The following is an 18,649-nucleotide window of genomic DNA, read 5'->3' on the forward strand; positions in this document are numbered from 1 at the left end:
GGGCATTACGAGCTTATGTGTCTCGCTCGTCTGTTTTCAGACAGACGGAGCAGCTCTTTGTTTCATTTAGCGGGCGTTCTAAGGGACTAGCCGCGTCGAAACAGAGCCTATCCAGATGGATAGTTGATGCTATAGCGCTGGCATACGCCTCCAAGGGCATGCAGTGCCCGTTGGGTGTCAGAGCGCACTCCACGAGAGGCATGGCCTCTTCGTGGGCCTGGTCAAGTGGGATTGCCTTGCAAGATATTTGTATGGCGGCAGGCTGGGCCTCCCCGTCTACATTTATAAGGTTTTATAACCTAGAGGTTCCCGCCCTGCAGGCCAGGCTGCTGTCGGTCTAAGTTTACCAGTATTATCTGACCTGATGCTATCAGCTCAGAATGCTGCGTCTACTGAGCACAGCTCAATGTTCGACAGTAAAAAGTAGCAGCACGAGATGTGCCTGGGCAGACTGTGTAAGACCCACATTCCCCCATCAGTTCAGGCCGTACCCCGCCCTGTCTGTATGAAATTCGCGTCTCAGCGACGCTGCCATATGTGGAAGAGTGCGGCTTCGCCCCTCCCTCTTCCCGGACTCCCTGTGAGTTCCCTGAGTGATTGTGCACTATATGTACCCCGGGCTTTCGCCCTTGGGTCTTTGGTGTCAGATCTCAGCATGCACGGCGTTTTGCATTGGGTCCCCTAGCGTAAGATATCTTACGCAGTACGAGAGACCTCTCGTAAGAGAACGTACTCGGTTACTAACGTAACCTCGGTTCTCTCTAGAAGAGGGAACGAGTACTGCGTATCTTGCCGTGCATGCACACGCTCTGGTTGCTTCGATGATGAAAAACCAGATAATAGCTGCCTGCGAGCGGTATTTATAGGCCTAGACCACGCCCATTTCGGCGGGACGTGACGCAGCGGGCGCGAAGTGCCCTGATTGGGTCTGGCGTCACGCCAGGCCTCGCTCGATAGGCTGCTGCAGTTGCCGCAGAGCAGCCAATAGGCGCGCGAGCTGCCTCGCCTATGTCTGCATGCTGCCGCAACGCGTTTTGCATTATTACAAAATTAAGGATAATTTTTGGCTTCAATATCTCGCGGAAAAAGGATTTTCCCCTAGCGTAAGATATCTTACGCAGTACTCGTTCCCTCTTCTAGAGAGAACCGAGGTTACGTTAGTAACCGAGTACGTTTTAGTCTATTCAAGATTTCGCTCTCAGGCTCATTTTGATGCATTGACTGCACAATGGTGCCTGTCATCAAAACCTGTGGTATCTTATAGTTCAGAACATCTGGAATTGAGCTGATAACAATTTGCCAAATATCTTTTGGTTCGAGCTGAAATGCATGTTTTAGACTAACAATGTGTCTCCACCATGGTTCGAATGGCCCTTTCAAAGGGAATGGTCCGATCTCTGCTTTAAACAAGCTACATTCAGTTACTGTTAAAGGACGCCGAATGGTTGACTCTGTGCCGTTTGGGTGCCGTATCACCTTAAGGGCAGAAACAGGCACTCTTTTCATAACTTTATCACATGCTTCATCTGTCTGAAAAGATACAAGATTGTTAGAGCAGGCTGCCTCATCTAAGAAGTGTAAATTTTTAGCCCAATCACTGTTAAGCTTGTTGGGAGACTTGCTTTTAGCATTTAGCTTAGCCTTAAGATCTGCAATACGCTGATTTCACGCAGCCGTTATTTTGAAATCGAAAGCGAGGCTCCGGTGGGAAGAAAACCGGAAGTGTCGCCTTTAATCACAGGAGAGTCGTGAATGTGATGGCGTATTGTTGTGTTTAATGATGTTGTGTCAATTCTAAAAATGTACATACATTTCTTTCATACTTTAGACTATATACAGTGAAATTCATTTATAAATAAAAAATTTTTTTTATATATAATTCAGAATGTAAAAAAAGAAGCAGGAATGAACTATATACATATCCTATATTGAATATTAACATCCAATAGTGTAAATCGCGGCAGCAGCTTCAGGTTGGTAATCCAAGGCATTGTTGTTTATCTTTACTTCCGGGGTTCTTCCCACCGGAGCCTCACTTTCGATTTCAAAATGGCGGCTGCGTGAAATCAGCGTATGGTGTCTTTGTGATTTTTACACTTTTTAGTCAGGACTAACAGCTCAGCCTAGTAATTTATCTAGCTGTGTTTGAAGATCTTGAATCTTTTCCTCAGACTTTTGTGCCTCTGCATTTTTAGAATGCACTTCTTCACTTTTAGCATCCATAAGCGAAGATAGAAATTTTGTTAACTCATTTAGCCGTTTATAACTTATGAAGTTTAAAACCTCAATTATTTCACCATGTTTAGATTTTTTCTGTTTACTACCCACTGTTTTCCACCAAGTGAAAATTTCATTGTCAATAGCATCCATATTAAGACCTTTTCTACTGAGTTTGTACAGTGTAGGCTGAACCTTTTCGGCCCATAATGTAAACAAGACATGATCAGTACACATGCTTTCACAATAATGGGCTTACAGTTAATTTTCCCAGATTTTTGACTAGATAGTCTTCTTTCTAAAAAAGATCTATCTCCATCCCAGCATATCAAATACTTTAGGGGTTTACTTCTCAGAGGAACTTAAATAAGCCAAATTAAATTGAATTACTTAATTTAATTCCATCTGTGTCAAAGTTTAAGATTTTAATGGAATATAGAGTTTGTCAAGATTAGTTTAGGTTTAGTATAGGATATTAATGTTTTCAATGTGGCTTTTGGGCCTACCAGTCAGCCAGTGAGACAAAACATGGTTTAAGCGTTTGGACGCAGCATGGCTTTAACCTTTAGCATTAGCCTTGGGCGTTTTGATTGAAAACAGCATGCCAATAGCATTTTTACATTTACATTTTTACATTTAGTCATTTAGCAGACACTTTTATCCAAAGCGACTTACAAATTAGGACTAATTTAAGCGAGTCATCATAAAGAGGCAAAAAACAACAACAACTTAGCAATAGCCTTAATATTTGAGTCTTAGCCTGTACATAATATCATCCTGTTTTCCCAAAATGTTCTTTTCATAAACAATGCATCGATCTGCCTTTTTATTTATAAAATCACGTGTTTTCCGATCGTTTACAAACTTAGATTTTTCTTTCTCTGTTTTCTGTTAGTTTGCTCATTCTTTTCACGTGTTGCTGGTTTCAACAATGGCCGGAAAACATGCGCCTGATTTTAAAACTTTTAGTCTTTACTTTTTCAGCTCTTCATCGAGTTATTAATTATTTGGAAGATGTTATTCTCACTTGTTTCGTTTCCTGTTGCTTAGGCAAAATAAGGAGATCTTTAAAATCTAATGCACAAGGGTTTTCATTCTTCATCTGGCTACCGCTGTCACATGCCTGTCCTGTCTTGTGCTGCACATGGGTGTTTTGTTATTTTGGGCCATGTGCTCGTGTCTATTGTCTAGCCCCTCCCATCTTGTTATCTGATTATTGGTTAATTTGTCCCACCTGTCTGTCTCGTTACCCTCCTTTGTTTGTTCCCCTATTTAGCCTCCTTGTGTTTGTAGTCTTGTGCTGGGCTGCCACGTGAGCGAGGGCGGTTGTGGACTGACGTGAGCGGAAGTATTTTGACTGACACGGAGGCAAACATTGTGACAAATTACTAGAAGGAAAGACTAGGACTGAGAAGTAAAGGTAATATAAATACAGTTTAAATAAATAAATAAAAAGAAGGGAAAAGGGTTGTGTGAGGAATTTGCAGTGGGACTATCGACCGACGGCCTGTATAGGTCCGGAACGGTGGTCTCACGGAGTTCCTTGCAATCCGTAGGAGATGGTAGGAAATGACTCTGACAGTGAGAGTAATAACATGGCTTGTAGTGAGGAAGATGAGAGGAGGCTAAATGAATGGGAAAGTGCTGGTAAGGGAAAGAAGGGAGAGAGTCGGAAAAGAAAGAAAAATCATGCATCTAGCATTGGAGAATCAGAAAGTGATGAAAGTGGAAAAGGGGTAAAAACAGTAAAGGAAGGAATATTGAATGTTGTTGTCAGATTTGAAGAAGAAGGCGGAGTTAAGAAAATTGACCCGATTAAATGAACAAAAATCATCAAGAATCAGATTGGGGAAGTGAAATATGCAAGGATTTTAGGAGATGGGAATTTGCTAATTGGATGTGAAAATGGGACCCAGCTAGACAAAGCTAAAAGGATGACATATATTGGTAAAGTTAAGGTTCAGAGGGTTGTAAAAGTTGGAGAAAAGAGAGATAACGGAGGTAAAGGAGTGATTTATGGGATTCCCATTAATATCAGTAATAAAGAAATACTGGAAAACATGAGAGTGAATAAATTCACAGTGAAAAGTGTCAAAAGATTGACCAAAGGAATAGAGAAAAAGGACACTGAGTCAATACTGATTGAATTTGAGGAGAAAGAGTTACCTAAAGAGGTATACTTTGGATATGTAAGATATAATGTGAGAGAATATGTACAGAAACCAATGAGATGCTACAACTGTCAGGAGTTTGGGCACACTGCTAAAATGTGTAAGGGGAAAAGAAGGTGTGCTAGATGTGGAGGTGAACATGAATATGGGATGTGTGGTGAGGGAACAAAACCTAAGTGTTGTAACTGCGGAGGAAATCATAGTGTAGCATACTGGGGATGTGAAGCACTTAAAAAAGAGGTGGAGGTACAGAAGATAAGACTAAAAGAGAAGGTGTCATATGCTGAAGCAGTTAAGATGAATGGACAGAGGAATCAGAATATAGAGGGAAGAGTGGATAAAGGACAAGAGGAAATGGATGATCAGCAAGGGATGAGGAAAGCATGGATAGAAAAAAAGAAACTGGTCACATTCATTGCAGGAGTAATTAATGCAACACATGAGATTAAGTCAAAAACAGAAAGAATTCAAGTAATTGTGAAAGCGGCAGAACACCATTTGGACATGATAGGGCTGAAGTGGGAGGAAATAAATGATGAACTCAGGATGCAAGCAAGCCAGGAGGCATCATGATTAGGTTTTTAATCCTAATAATGCTGATTTTACAATGGAATGCGAGAAGTCTCTTAGCTAATGGGCAGGATTTTAAGCAATTTGTTGGTAGTAGGGTAGAAAAACCAGAGATAGTGTGCATTCAAGAAACTTGGTTAAGACCTCAATTGGATTTTGTTTTATATGATTATGTGGCGGTAAGGTATGATAGAAGGGAGGGGGGAGGAGGAGGGTGTGTTACATTTATAAAGCAAGGAATACCGTATAAAATCTTAGGAGTGGGAAATGAACAAGAATATGTAGTAGTGAAAGTATGGGCAGGAAAGAGAGAGTTGGTGATTTGTAATTATTATAATCCTTGTAAAAGACTAGAGAAAACTAAGCTAGAAAAGATAGAGGGACAAAATTGTAATAATATTATATGGTGTGGGGATTTTAATGGACATAATACTTTGTGGGGGAGTAAAAAAAGTGATTACAATGGTCAAATAATAGAAGAAATGATAGATGAGAAGAATTTAGTGTGCTTAAATAATGGTGTAGGTACAAGAATTGATGTTAACACTGGAAAAGAATCAGTATTAGATCTCACATTAGTTTCAAATAAAATTGCAGCAAGATGTGATTGGACAGTGCATAAGGATGGCACAATAGGCAGTGATCATTATCCGGTGTGGTGTAAAATAAATATAGAGGTAGTATGTAGTATTGGGGAAGCAAGTGGAAAATGGATTTTTGAGAAAGCTGATTGGGGAAAATTCCAGGAGGAAAGTGATAGGTTGTTTAGGCAAACTAAAGATGAAGTTAGTGTTGAAATATTAGATAATCAAATTAAGCAAGGTATAATATCAGCAGCAGCAGAATCCATTCCCAAGAGTAAAGGAAGATGTAAAAAGAAAGCAGTGCCATGGTGGGATGGAAAATGTAAAGAAGCAGTGAAAAATAGAAACAAAGCATTTAGATTAGTTAAAAGAACACATAATTATGATCATTTGATTCAGTATAAACAAGCACAGGCAATAGTTAGGAGGATAATCAGACAGACAAAAAGAACATTCTGGAAATCTTATTGTGATACAATAGGAAATACAACACAAATAGGTGAAATATGGGGAATGATTAAAAAGATGGGGGGGGATAAAAGAGAATGGAATTATCCAGTTCTGACTGAAGGAAATGAGAATGCGATAACAAATAAAGAAAAGGTAGAGATGATGGCAAAGCGTTTTGTTAGTATAAACAGTTCTAATAACTTGTCAGAGGAAGGAAGAGTAGCAATAGAAAGAACAAAAGAGCAGTATAAGGATGTGATATGCAGGAAAGATAATGGGGATGAGGAGCAAGATGCTCCTTTTAGCATGGGAGAGTTGCAGAGAGCGCTGGATAGGTCAGGGAAAACGGCTCCAGGGAAAGATGAAGTGTGCTACAGTATGTTAAAACATTTAAGTATAGAGGGTTTGGGGAAATTATTAAATTTATACAACAAGGTGTGGGAGGAAGGGAGACTTCCACAAAGCTGGAAAGAGGCAATAATTATTCCAATAAGGAAGCCTGGAAAGGATTCAAGTAATCCTGGTAGTTACAGACCAATTGCATTAACATCGCATATATGTAAGATAATGGAACGTATGATAAATGAAAGACTAATATATCTTTTAGAGAGTAGAAATAAAATGGCTAGATGTCAAAGTGGTTTTAGAAAAGGAAGAAATACAATGGATCCTGTGATCATTTTGGAGGAGGAAATAAGGAAGGCACAAGTGAATAAAGAAACTGTAGTAGCAGTATTCTTTGATGTGGAGAAAGCATACGATATGCTGTGGAAAGAGGGTCTTTTAATCAAATTACATTTAATGGGAGTTGGAGGGAAAATGTTTAATTGGATTATGGATTTCTTAAATAGAAGGAATATACAGGTGAAAATTGGGGTAGATTTATCAAAGCAATATGTTGTAGAAAATGGAACACCACAGGGAAGTGTGGTTAGTCCAACGTTATTCTCCATTATGATTAATGATATTTATTTAAATCTTCCAGGGGATATAGGGAGGTCTTTATTCGCAGATGATGGTGCTATATGGAAGAAAGGTAGAAATATTGAGTATATTTTAAAGAAGATGCAGGAAGGAATTGATCAAGTTGAAAATTGGGGATTAAAATGGGGATTTAAGTTTTCAGTGGAAAAATCAAAAGTAATGGTTTTTACAAATAAAAAGAAGAATAAGGAAATTAAGCTGAAAATGTATGGAAGTATGTTAGAGAAAGTAGAATGTTTTCGTTTCTTGGGAATATACTTTGACACAAAACTAACATGGAGAGAACATATAAAGTATACAGTTAATAAATGTAAGAAAGTGCTAAATGTGATGAGATGTCTTGCTGGGTTGGAGTGGGGTGCAAGTGTTTCAGCTTTAAAATATATATACATTGCTTTAATAAGATCTAAATTAGACTATGGGAGTATTGCGTATGGGTCAGCAGCAAAGACAACATTAGCTGAATTGGATATTGTGCAAGCGTGTGCCTTAAGAATATGTTTAGGGGCAATTAAAACTTCTCCAGTATGTGCACTTCAGGTGGAGGGAGGTGAAATGCCATTGTGGCTTCGACGGAAACAACTGACTGCAAACTATTGGATAAATCTTCGAGGGCATGAGGATAGTCATCCAACAAAAAAGGTATTACAAAAGTGTTGGGAAAAGGAGAGAAGAAAGAAAGAAAGTTTTGGCTGGACAGCTGATTTAATTGCAAAAGAAATGGAAGTGTATAATAAAAGATTTGCTAATACTGCGTTATGGCCTGTTAAGCCAATTTGGACATTGGAAATTCCGAAGGTTGATCTAGAGCTTTTAGTAATTAAAGGTTGTAACAGAAATATAGATTTAATCAATGAATATTTTAAATATAAGAACAAGTATAAGGACAATACGGAGATTTATACAGATGGGTCAAAGGACCTACAAACAGATGCGACAGGGTCTGCGGTATACATCCCTAAATATGAGATAGGAATTAGCAAAAGAACATCTGACAGCATAAATGTTTATGCAGTTGAGTTATGTGCTATACTTGTTGCATTAGAATGGATTGAACAATGCAGGGATATTAACATTCTAGTATGCAGTGACTCAGTATCAGCTCTTATGAGTATGAAGACTGGAAAAGCTAGTAGTCATCAAGAAATATTATATGAAATCTTGTTTTTAAATTCAAGGGTATGTAGACAAGGGAAAAATATAACATATATGTGGATACCAGCACATGTGGGCATACAGGGAAATGAGAGAGTTGATAAATTGGCAAAAAAGGCAACAAAAAAAGAGCATGTTGACATTGAAATTAAATTGTCAAAATCAGAAGGGAAGAGTCTAGTGTGGAAAAAGATAATGGAAATATGGCAACATCAATGGGATCATGAAAGTAAAGGAAGACAACTATACATGATTCAAAATAAAGTAGGCAGTATAAGAGAGATGTCAAATAGAAGGACAGAACAAGTGGTACTAACAAGACTTAGGATTGGGCATTGTAAGTTAAGTGGAACTCTTCATATGTTAGGAAAACATCCCACAGGCCAATGCGATGAATGTCAAGAGGAAGAAACAGTTAGTCACATTTTTATGTCATGCAGGAAATTTATAAAAGAAAGACAAGAGTTGAAATATAGCTTACAAGAAATTGGTATAGGACAGTACAATTTAAAAAGTATATTAGGATGTGGAAAGAGTGAGCAAGGAAAGAAATGTTTGTTTTATTTTTTAAAGAGGACTGGACTGGAAAGAAGAATATAATAAAAAAGTGACATGATAATAGACAGCAGATGGCAGTAATGTAACATATTGGATACCAACTGCCTTAAAAACCCAAGGAAGAAGAAGAAGAAGAAGAAGTCTTGTGCTGGTTCGTTGTCCGAGTTACCTGTCCTTGATGTTCCTGTCTGTTGTATATCTGAGTTCTGAGTTTTTGTACTGTGTTTGTTTATTAAATCTCCTCTGCACTTGAATCCTCGTCTCTCGTTTAGTGTTCCGTGACAGAACGAACCAGCCATAATGTGGATTCAGCGGAGCGAGATTTTTTCTCCAGAGGAGGATAAGGGAAATTCCGTTTCCCTATTTGAGTATTTCTCCAGATGCGCTCAAAGGACTTTGGAGGAGGAGAGCACCATGTCAGACGGTGATCAGATCGGAGGAGGTGGTCCGGTGGTCCGGAAACGGAGGAGAAGGAAGACCTCCTCTGTGACTAGTCCGGTGGTCCCGAATCCGGTGGTCCCAGTTCCGGTGGTCTCGAGTCTGGTGGTCCGGAGGCGGAGGAGGAGGAAGACTTCCTGCCTCCCCAATGACCCGGAGGCCGTCCCCTCCAAGCAGCCCGCTGTCGTCCCGGAGGCCGTCCCCTCCGAGCAGCCCGCTGTTGTCCCGGAGGCCGTCCCCTCCGAGCAGCCCGCTGTCGTCCCGGAGGCCGTCCCCTCCGAGCAGCCCGCTGTCGTCCCGGAGGCCGTCCCCTCCGAGCAGCCCGCTGTCGTCCCGGAGGCCGTCCCCTCCGAGCAGCCCGCTGCCGTCCCCTCCGAGCAGCCCGCTGTCGTCCCGGAGGCCGTCCCCTTCGAGCAGCCCGCTTTCATCCCTGAGATCGTCTCGGAGTCGCCCACCATCAGTCCTGCCACGGCCAAGAGAGTGGTCTTCCTTTTTTATGCAGTGGCGGTACTGCAGGCGTGGAGGAAGCACAGGACGTCTGCCGATCCAGAGACTGTTCTTGAGCCTGTGTCTTCGGACAGATTGATCCACCACCTAGGATCCAAGCAGTATGAGCGCCTGCCGAGCCTGTGTCTTCGGACAAGAAGGCCGCCGCCGAGCCTGTTCACGTCACGCCTGCCGAGCCTGTGTCCCCTGACAAGATGGCCGCCGTCGAGCCTGTGTCGGTTCCGGAGCCTGAGCCGGTGGTGTCTGTTCCTGAGCCGGTGGTGTCTGTTCCTGAGCCTGAGCCGGTGGTGTCTGTTCCAGTTCCTGGGCCGGTGGTGTCTGTTCCTGTTCCTGGGCCGGTGGTGTCTGTTCCTGAGCCTGAGCCGGTGGTGTCTGTTCCTGAGCCGGTGGTGTCTGTTCCTGGGCCGGTGGTGTCTGTTCCAGTTCCTGGGCCGGTGGTGTCTGTTCCAGTTCCTGGGCCGGTGGTGTCTGTTCCAGTTCCTGGGCCGGTGGTGTCTGTTCCAGTTCCTGGGCCGGTGGTGTCTGTTCCAGTTCCTGGGCCGGTGGTGTCTGTTCCAGTTCCTGGGTCGGTGGTGTCTGTTCCAGTTCCTGAGCCGGTGGTGTCTGTTCCTGAGCCTGAGCCGGTGGTGTCAGTTCCGGTGGTGCCAGTTCCGGTGCCAGTTCCAGTGCCTGAGTCGGTGGTGCCAGTTCCAGTGCCTGAGTCGGTGGTGCCAGTTCCAGTGCCTGAGCCGGTGGTGCCAGTTCCAGTGCCTGAGCCGGTGGTGCCAGTTCCAGTCCCTGAGCCGTTGGTGCCAGTTCCAGTGCCAGTTCCGGTGGTGCCAGTTCCAGTCCCTGAGCCGTTGGTGCCAGTTCCAGTTCCAGTCCCTGAGCCGTTGGTGCCAGTTCCAGTTCCGGTTCCTGAGTCGGTGGTGCCAATTCCGGTTCCTGAGTCGGTGGTGCCAGTTCCGGTTCCTGAGCCGGTGGTGTCTGTTCCTGGGCCGGTGGTATCTGTTCCTGAACCAGTGATGTCTGAACCGGTGGTATCTGTTCCTGAACCGGTGGTGTCTGAGCCGGTGGTGTCTGAGCCGGTGCCTGTTCCCTGGCCGCCCGAGGGGTCATCTCCGCCCTGGCCGCCCGAGGGGTCATCTCCGCCCTGGCTGCCCGATGGACTGTCGTCTCCGCCCTGGCCGCACGAGGGGTCGTCTCCGCCCTGGCCACCCGAGGGGTCGTCTCCGCCCTGGCCGCCCGAGGGGTCGTCTCCGCCCTGGCCGCCAGATGGACTGTCGTCTCCGCCCTGGACTCCCGAACTTTGTGTGCCTCCCTGGCCTTCTGAACTGTCCATTCCCCTTGTCCCGCCCTGGTCTGTCCCTCCCTTCCCGCCCTGGTCTGTCCCTCCCGTCCCGCCCTGGTCTTATGGAGCGTCTGGTAGCCGCTCCGTAGGGAGGGGTTAATGTCACATGCCTGTCCTGTCTTGTGCTGCACATGGGTGTTTTGTTATTTTGGGCCATGTGCTCGTGTCTATTGTCTAGCCCCTCCCATCTTGTTATCTGATTATTGGTTAATTTGTCCCACCTGTCTGTCTCGTTACCCTCCTTTGTTTGTTCCCCTATTTAGCCTCCTTGTGTTTGTAGTCTTGTGCTGGTTCGTTGTCCGAGTTACCTGTCCTTGATGTTCCTGTCTGTTGTATATCTGAGTTCTGAGTTTTTGTACTGTGTTTGTTTATTAAATCTCCTCTGCACTTGAATCCTCGTCTCTCGTTTAGTGTTCCGTGACAACCGCATCACGTTCTAAACAAAGGGCTTTAATTCCGACCCGTAAACAATGCAAACATTTCTTCAACACTTCTATAAAGGGCAGAAAAAGTTTACTTACCATCGCGGCGGAAGAAAGAGAAGATGTTCAAACCTCTTGTTGATTTTAAAATCCCAAATACTTGCTGAAAAGGACATTTCTCGTGAAACTGTTTTGATCTGTTTTGAGATCACGTCCGAGGTCACCATTTTGTAAGGCCCGCTATATTTGGTCCAATCTCCGGTTCGCCAATACACGGGGAAGGTTATCACATGTTCTGTCCTCACTCATGCAAAGTATTGGTTGGTTAAATTTGTAATACATTAATCATATGTATTTACTCGTTAATTCATCTGACTCCATAAATGAAAGGTTTTAATAATATCTGTGCCTCACTAAAAGTGAGTGAATGTTTGACTATTCCTTTTAACCATTAAATAAACAATGTCAAACCCAGTTGGAATAATCACATTGTAGCAATTTAATATTTCAGATATCAGAGATCAATTCCACAATCAATTCAAATATCTAGAACATGGTTATACATTGGTTACACCAAAGAATCTTACCCAGCTTGTACCTGAGATAGAGAGAGAGAGAGAGAGACCACCTATCCAATTCCACGTCCAGCCAAGAAGAAGAGAGAGAGAGAGAGCCAGAACACCTTCCTTTATCCTCTGACCAGGTGACAAGGGGGATGGGGTGAGACCACCCTCAAATGGCTTCTATCCCACAGAATGGGGGTTGCCTTATCTCTAAACCAGTTTTCTATGAACTTCTATAAACCTTATTTCCTTTTATTTTATCTATCTGGATATGAGATATCTGTACCACTCACTTTGAGACATTTCAAATGACACCAAAAACATAACAGTCAATGTTGAATATTCACATTAAACCATGTTCTTGTGTGAGTTCCTAGTTTCTGAGAGGAAGAAAGGCTGTATTGGGGAGGTCAAATGTTAATCAGCCAGCAGGGCCCCTTTGTCCCATAAATCAGGCCTCAACCAGTATTTTCAGTCTTACACAAGTAAATAGTCTATAGTCTAGGCCTACTGTATATAATTTAATTTGTGTTGTTTTTATTGGAATGTAAACATTACAAAATGCCAGATAACATCAATTAAGTTAAATGTATGTCGCATTATTTCATAACATTGGCCGTTATGATGTCATTAGACATGATTATTGCAATTTATCATAATAGTTTGCAAATTGTGCTAGTTTACACTATTTACAACCTCTACGTTAGGCTTATTTATGATAATTATGTGAGATATTGAAAGCTGTTCTCATGATAATCGCAGGAATCAATCAATAGCGTCGTCTGATATCCCTCAGGACTACGTGATAAATACACCTCACAACACCTGAGTTCAGCTGGCAAACTAATTCGTGAGGCATAGCTATCTGATTTATCAAAACGATTCCATTTACACCTGGTCACATAAATGTATTTTTGCGAAACGGATTTAAATTCGATCTTCAATTCTTGCGCTTTATGCAGATTTAATGGAGTTCACGTCACCGAAAGCAACAGATATGAGCTGCATTTTATAGATCATCAGCTAAAATTTCAAAATCAAAGACCGCAATAAGAGAGAGCAGTAACAGCCCTGGTAAGATCATTTCGTTTCTTTACTTTTAATGATGAAGATTGTGTGATAAGCGTCTGCGACTTACTTTCACTTTGATTTGCGAAAGTTTGCACGTTGGCTTGATGCAGTTGCTCATCTGCGGTGATGCGTGTTCCAGCGCGTCGTCATATCTGTAACATAATAGCCTATACAACGCTCTCACACGTTTTTTTATTTATTTTTTTTTGCATTTTTGGGAGGAGTACAATTTACATATGTGGTTTCAAAAACCATATGCATTTACACTTGTCCAGTTTCGTCTGGAATGCGTCTCAGATCTCCTCCTGAAGTGGTTTGAGGGATCGGATTCAAATCCGTCTCAAATGCGTTTCGGAGGGCATTTAAACCTGGACTTTTCACGATCGGATAGCTATCCGATCTGAGAAAACGCATAAAGTGGCCAGGTGTAAACAACCCCCATGACAAAAACATACGCAAGAAAGCCGAAAACAAACGCTGGTTGGCCTTTCACATCCAAATTTGACGAAGTGACGTATGCCGTAAAGCAGTCGAATTTTGTAGTTCTTTTTGTGCTCTTGTTACTACCCGAACACCGAAGTTACATAGTGCCAGTAAAAGCGATACAGACCCTGTCAGGCTATGGCAGACGCGTCATTCAACCTATTGTAAGTCGATGTACCATCACAAGGATCTTGGATGTAGCGTAAATGCCTCTGGGTTAATGCGAATTAGCTCAAGAATATAGGGAATTTTGGCAATATTAATATTTATGACTCATGGTCATAATTCATAAATCGCATATGCATTTACTTTATCAATTATAGGAAATGCCTCGTTCTGTAACTGGTTTCGTCATCCGTTATTCGTCCCGCGAATAAGTGTAAGACTATCACAGTTAAGAAGAAGTATTCCTGTTTACAAAACTCCAAGAAAGTTTATCTTCTGGCCACGAAGACAAAACCTCTTTGGGTTTATAAATTAAAACTACTCAAAGTAGTTTTATAATATAGAGCCTGTAGCTTTATAGATCTTTTGTTTCATTGACTTTATAAAAAGTGGGTTTTCAAACACAGAGACAGTTAAAAGTATAAATGGGTTTATTAATAAAATGGCACACGCTAGAGATTATAAGCTACAAATATAAACGTACGTAAAATGCAAACAATAAAACAAACAAACATTTAAACAAACATGACGTGATCGGAATGAATGACATGAAAGAAAGAAAGAAAGAAAGAAAGAAAGAAAGAAAGAAAGAAAGAAAGAAAGAAAGAAAGAAAGAAAGAAAGAAAGAAAGAAAGAAAGAAAGAAAGAAAGAAATAAAGAGTTAAGAGATAGAGGGTAACTTAATTCACAGACCTACAAGCTAAACACCAGGAATCAGCTGTTAGAGAGAAAGATACTTGCGAGATGTGGTACTCTTTCAGTGTGATGCTGAAAAGGCGTGTCCGGCTGGTTTGCGTCTAGCTTTGTCTTCTGGGTCGTTTCGCAAAACGATGTAAAGGCTCACTTGAATTTAACGTTACCGAGAAAGTTCAGATTCGTCTCCCGGGATGGGAGAGGCTGGAAATCTTAGTTGCAAAGACCGGCTGTTACGACTCGAACATGGGTTCGTTCGATGGAGAAGGCCAGGGCCTCCTTCAGATGTTCCTTGGAGAAGCGCTGCGCCTGGGAGAAGAAGGTCCGAAGAGAGGAAGTTGAGTTGGAAGCGATAAGAGAGCGAGTTAACTGAAGGTCTGGACTTTTATCAGTGTCTAATGTGCCGTCCCCTCCTTCGTGTAGGACGAATCAGCTGTCGAGATTTTTCGAGCGGGAAGATTCCTTTGTCCGGTTAGACACGCCCACTCGAATGAGTCATGATTGACTTTAACTTGAGAGGATTTTCTCCAGACATATGAACTTATAAAACAATGCGCATCACTGAATTCTGCTATCGGAATTCAACTCCGCCAGCTGGAGAGGATTACAGAGATATCAATTATGACGGGTAAAGATTTGGGAAACATAACGTTACACTTATATGCATAATTACACACAAATAAAGTTTGATTAAACACACAATAAAGTTGTCAGTGTTTCCGTTATGGCAAGTGACGACACTTTGAGAAACATAGGAATACATATCAACATTCAGTGGCTTGTTATGTGGGGGAATATCTGTTTCAAAGTCCAGAGTGTGTGTGTGTGTAATGCTGGAATGCCTGCTTTCCTGGGTCGTAAAGTTTTATGGTCTGAGGTAGGGTTACAACAAGACACGACTGAGGAATTCCCTTCAATGAACATTTAGAATTCAAAACTATACTCTAGCAAACCAAACCTCTATCACACGTGCATATAGGAAGGTACACATATTATAAAATAAAATGACAGATATTTCTCTTATTCTCAGTTATACACAAAAGGGTGTTTGTGTGTGTGTGCGGAATGTCATGAGGCTGTAAAGTTGGGGGATACGAGTCACATGGGTGCTGGTAAATTGGTCCTCGTGGGGCAATTATTAACCAGCAAGGACAAAGACGATGTGTTTTGCCATCACATGATCCACTTAATGCGAAAAGCAGATGCCATTGTTGTTACATGGAAATATATTATGAAGGTTGAAAAGTTACATAGTGTCGCTTTAAAGGTAATATTCACATTTTGTCTTACGTTTATATCCACGTTCTATTCCATTTTCTCTTATCTTTTCAGTAACAATGGTCACAATAAAATCACACTGGCAAACATTCAGACCAGAGTCAACTATGATGGAAAAATTTTTTAACTGAGACTTTAAACTCTTCTCAGGAGTCATCTGTAATTTCAGGAATAGTTCCAGACGGCAATGCTGGACTGATTCAAGGAATCATATATATATATATATATATATATATATATATATATATATATATATATATTATTATTATTATTATTATTATTATTATTATTATTTTTTTTTTTATTATTATTATTTTTTATCTAACCCCAGGTAACTCCACTGAAGAGAGAGAGAGAGAGGTCACTTCTCCTAAGTGGACTAAAGTTCTTCTGATTGTTCTGGGTTTCTCTCTTGTTGTTGCTCTCGGAGGTCTCTGCGCTCTCTGGGTGATTTGTAAGTATAACTGATACTAGATCTCTGCTCTGTTCAGGGTTGTATTGACTGAGTAATTGACTAATGTAATTCTACTTCACTTAACACATGTAGCATCAACACATGATTTTTTGTAGCTTTTTATTTGTGAAATCATACTTCTCAGCAAAGATGTTTTATTAGGCAAATATTGTCAAACAAATCTCCACATTGAATGTGTAAAACTGACATTAATTAAGGCTGAAGACTTAATTTACAAACTCCATTCAAACTTTTTTTTGTAGATCATTTCAGTTTTTACATGATGTGGACTTTCCTCAAAAACACATTTTCCACTGCTGCTTTTGTCTTTAATCAGATAATCATAAGCTTGCTGATTTCGAATCACTGAATGAGCAGCACATCATGGTTTCAAAGACACTGGCGGCTCAAGAGATCAACAGCACAGGTGAGGAAACTGTATTTAATAAACGGTATGTTTCATTAACAGTGTTGAGTGTTTATTGAACTCACCATGTGAGAAACATTATCTGCTTGTTCTCCTGTTGTCTTTTCACCAGCCATGAAGAAAGAGTTTAATGATCTTACAGCCAGATACGACACACTGAGAGAACAGCTGTCCTTGTACGATGGTGAGTGTCAGTTTACAAGCTTAGTGTGACACAAAGTGTGAATATTTCTGAACATGGAACCAGTTTGATTAACTTTATCTGCTTGTTCTCCTGTTGTCTTTTCACCAGCCATGAAGAAAGAGTTTAATGATCTTACAGCCAGATACGACACACTGAGAGAACAGCTGTCCTTGTACGATGGTGAGTGTCAGTTTACAAGCTTAGTGTGACACAAAGTGTGAATATTTCTGAACATGGAACCAGTTTGATTAACTTTATCTGCTCGTTCTCCTGTTGTCTTTTCACCAGCCATGAAGAAAGAGTTTAATGATCTTACAGCCAGATACGACACACTGAGAGAACAGCTGTCCTTGTACGATGGTGAGTGTCAGTTTACAAGCTTAGTGTGATACAAAGTGTGAATATTTCTGAACATGGAACCAGTTTGATTAACTTTATCTGCTTGTTCTCCTGTTGTCTTTTCACCAGCCATGAAGAAAGAGTTTAATGATCTAACAGCCAGATACGACACACTGAGAGAACAGCTGTCCTTGTACGATGGTGAGTGTCAGTTTACAAGCTTAGTGTGACACAAAGTGTGAATATTTCTGAACATGGAACCAGTTTGATTAACTTTATCTGCTCGTTCTCCTGTTGTCTTTTCACCAGCCATGAAGAAAGAGTTTAATGATCTTACAGCCAGATACGACACACTGAGAGAACAGCTGTCCTTGTACGACGGTGAGTGTCAGTTTACAAGCTTAGTGTGACACAAAGTGTGAATATTTCTGAACATGGAACCAGTTTGATTAACTTTATCTGCTTGTTCCCTTTCGAGGGAACTCGCGCTGCGTCGAAATCGACACATTGGGGAACGCCTTCAGCGTGACGCGTCTGAAGCCTGTATGGAACTAGTCCAATCTTGATTGGTGTTGCGTGATGACGTCACCCGTGACGTCGCATGTGACGGTGAGCGGAAGCTATAAAAAGGACACCGGAACATAACAGCGTCAGCTTTCTGTTCTTCAGCAAGCGTTATATGTGACTGTGTGTCTTATTTGGTGTTGTTTGTTCGGTAAAGGTATTGTGATGGAGAAAGAGAAGCAGTTCAGACAGTGTGCGTCCCCTTGCCCGCGTTATTTGAGCGAGGGTGACACACACGTGCTCTGTGTTGTTTGTCTTGGAGTGGAGCATGCACGGGCAGCGCTCGAGGGGCGCTGTCTGTGCAAACTGTGATCTAATGCCCCTTAGAACGCTCCGCTCCCGCCTCGGTCTGTTCGATGAATCAGGCCAGGCACGCGCTCCCCATGGATCAGGTCCCGCGTCTGTCGAGGCAGCGCGGCGCTTGCATTCATGGGGATCGCAAAAGGATCTGGCTGATAATGTTGAGACGGCCTCGGCCCTTTCCCAAATTTCATCGGCCAGTTCTCGCGGTCCCGCTCGGGGTTCTAGAGAGAGTCCGGCGGTACGGGATCAGCCTACTCCTAGTAGCCCCGTACTGGCCGGCCCGGGTGTGGTTTTCGGACATTATGGTTCTCCTAGCAGGTCCTCCGTGGCAAATTCCGATCAGGAGGGACCTTCTGTCTCAGGCCGAGGGCACAATATTCCACCCTCAACCAGAGCTATGGAAGCTGTGGGTCTGGCCCCTGAGGGGGACCAACTCTTAAATGTCGGTCTCTCAACTGAGGTTGTCGAGACCATTTTAAACTCTAGAGCCCCCTCCACTAGGAAACTGTATGCGTTGAAATGGAATGTATTCACTTTATGGTGCAGAGAACATCAAGTGGACCCAGTTAACTGCCCAGTGGCTTCAGTGCTGGAGTTCCTCCAGAGTCGCTTCTCTGACGGGCTCTCCCCGTCCACGCTTAAGGTCTATGTGGCGGCCTTAGCTGCCTTCCACACGCCTTTAGGGATGGGCACTTTGGGGAGACACCCACTTATAGTACGTTTCCTTCGTGGAGTTAGG

At 42.3% G+C, this 18,649-nt stretch overlaps 1 protein-coding gene across 1 annotated transcript in view; it reads left to right on the forward strand.

The window, feature by feature from the left end:
- LOC309511201 (uncharacterized protein) overlaps positions 1–18,649 on the forward strand; it is a 34,884-nt gene that overhangs the window by 13,796 nt on the left and 2,439 nt on the right. Inside the window, exons 2-4 of the mRNA XM_082186332.1 lie at positions 15,971–16,093; positions 16,431–16,520; positions 16,633–16,704. Of these exons, the coding sequence (XP_082042458.1) occupies positions 15,971–16,093; positions 16,431–16,520; positions 16,633–16,704 (285 nt within the window). The remainder of the gene's footprint in view (positions 1–15,970; positions 16,094–16,430; positions 16,521–16,632; positions 16,705–18,649) is intronic.

Source organism: Leuciscus leuciscus (genome assembly GCF_965113295.1).
Source record: "Leuciscus leuciscus genome assembly, chromosome: 12".
NCBI classification, from domain to species: domain Eukaryota; kingdom Metazoa; phylum Chordata; class Actinopteri; order Cypriniformes; family Leuciscidae; genus Leuciscus; species Leuciscus leuciscus.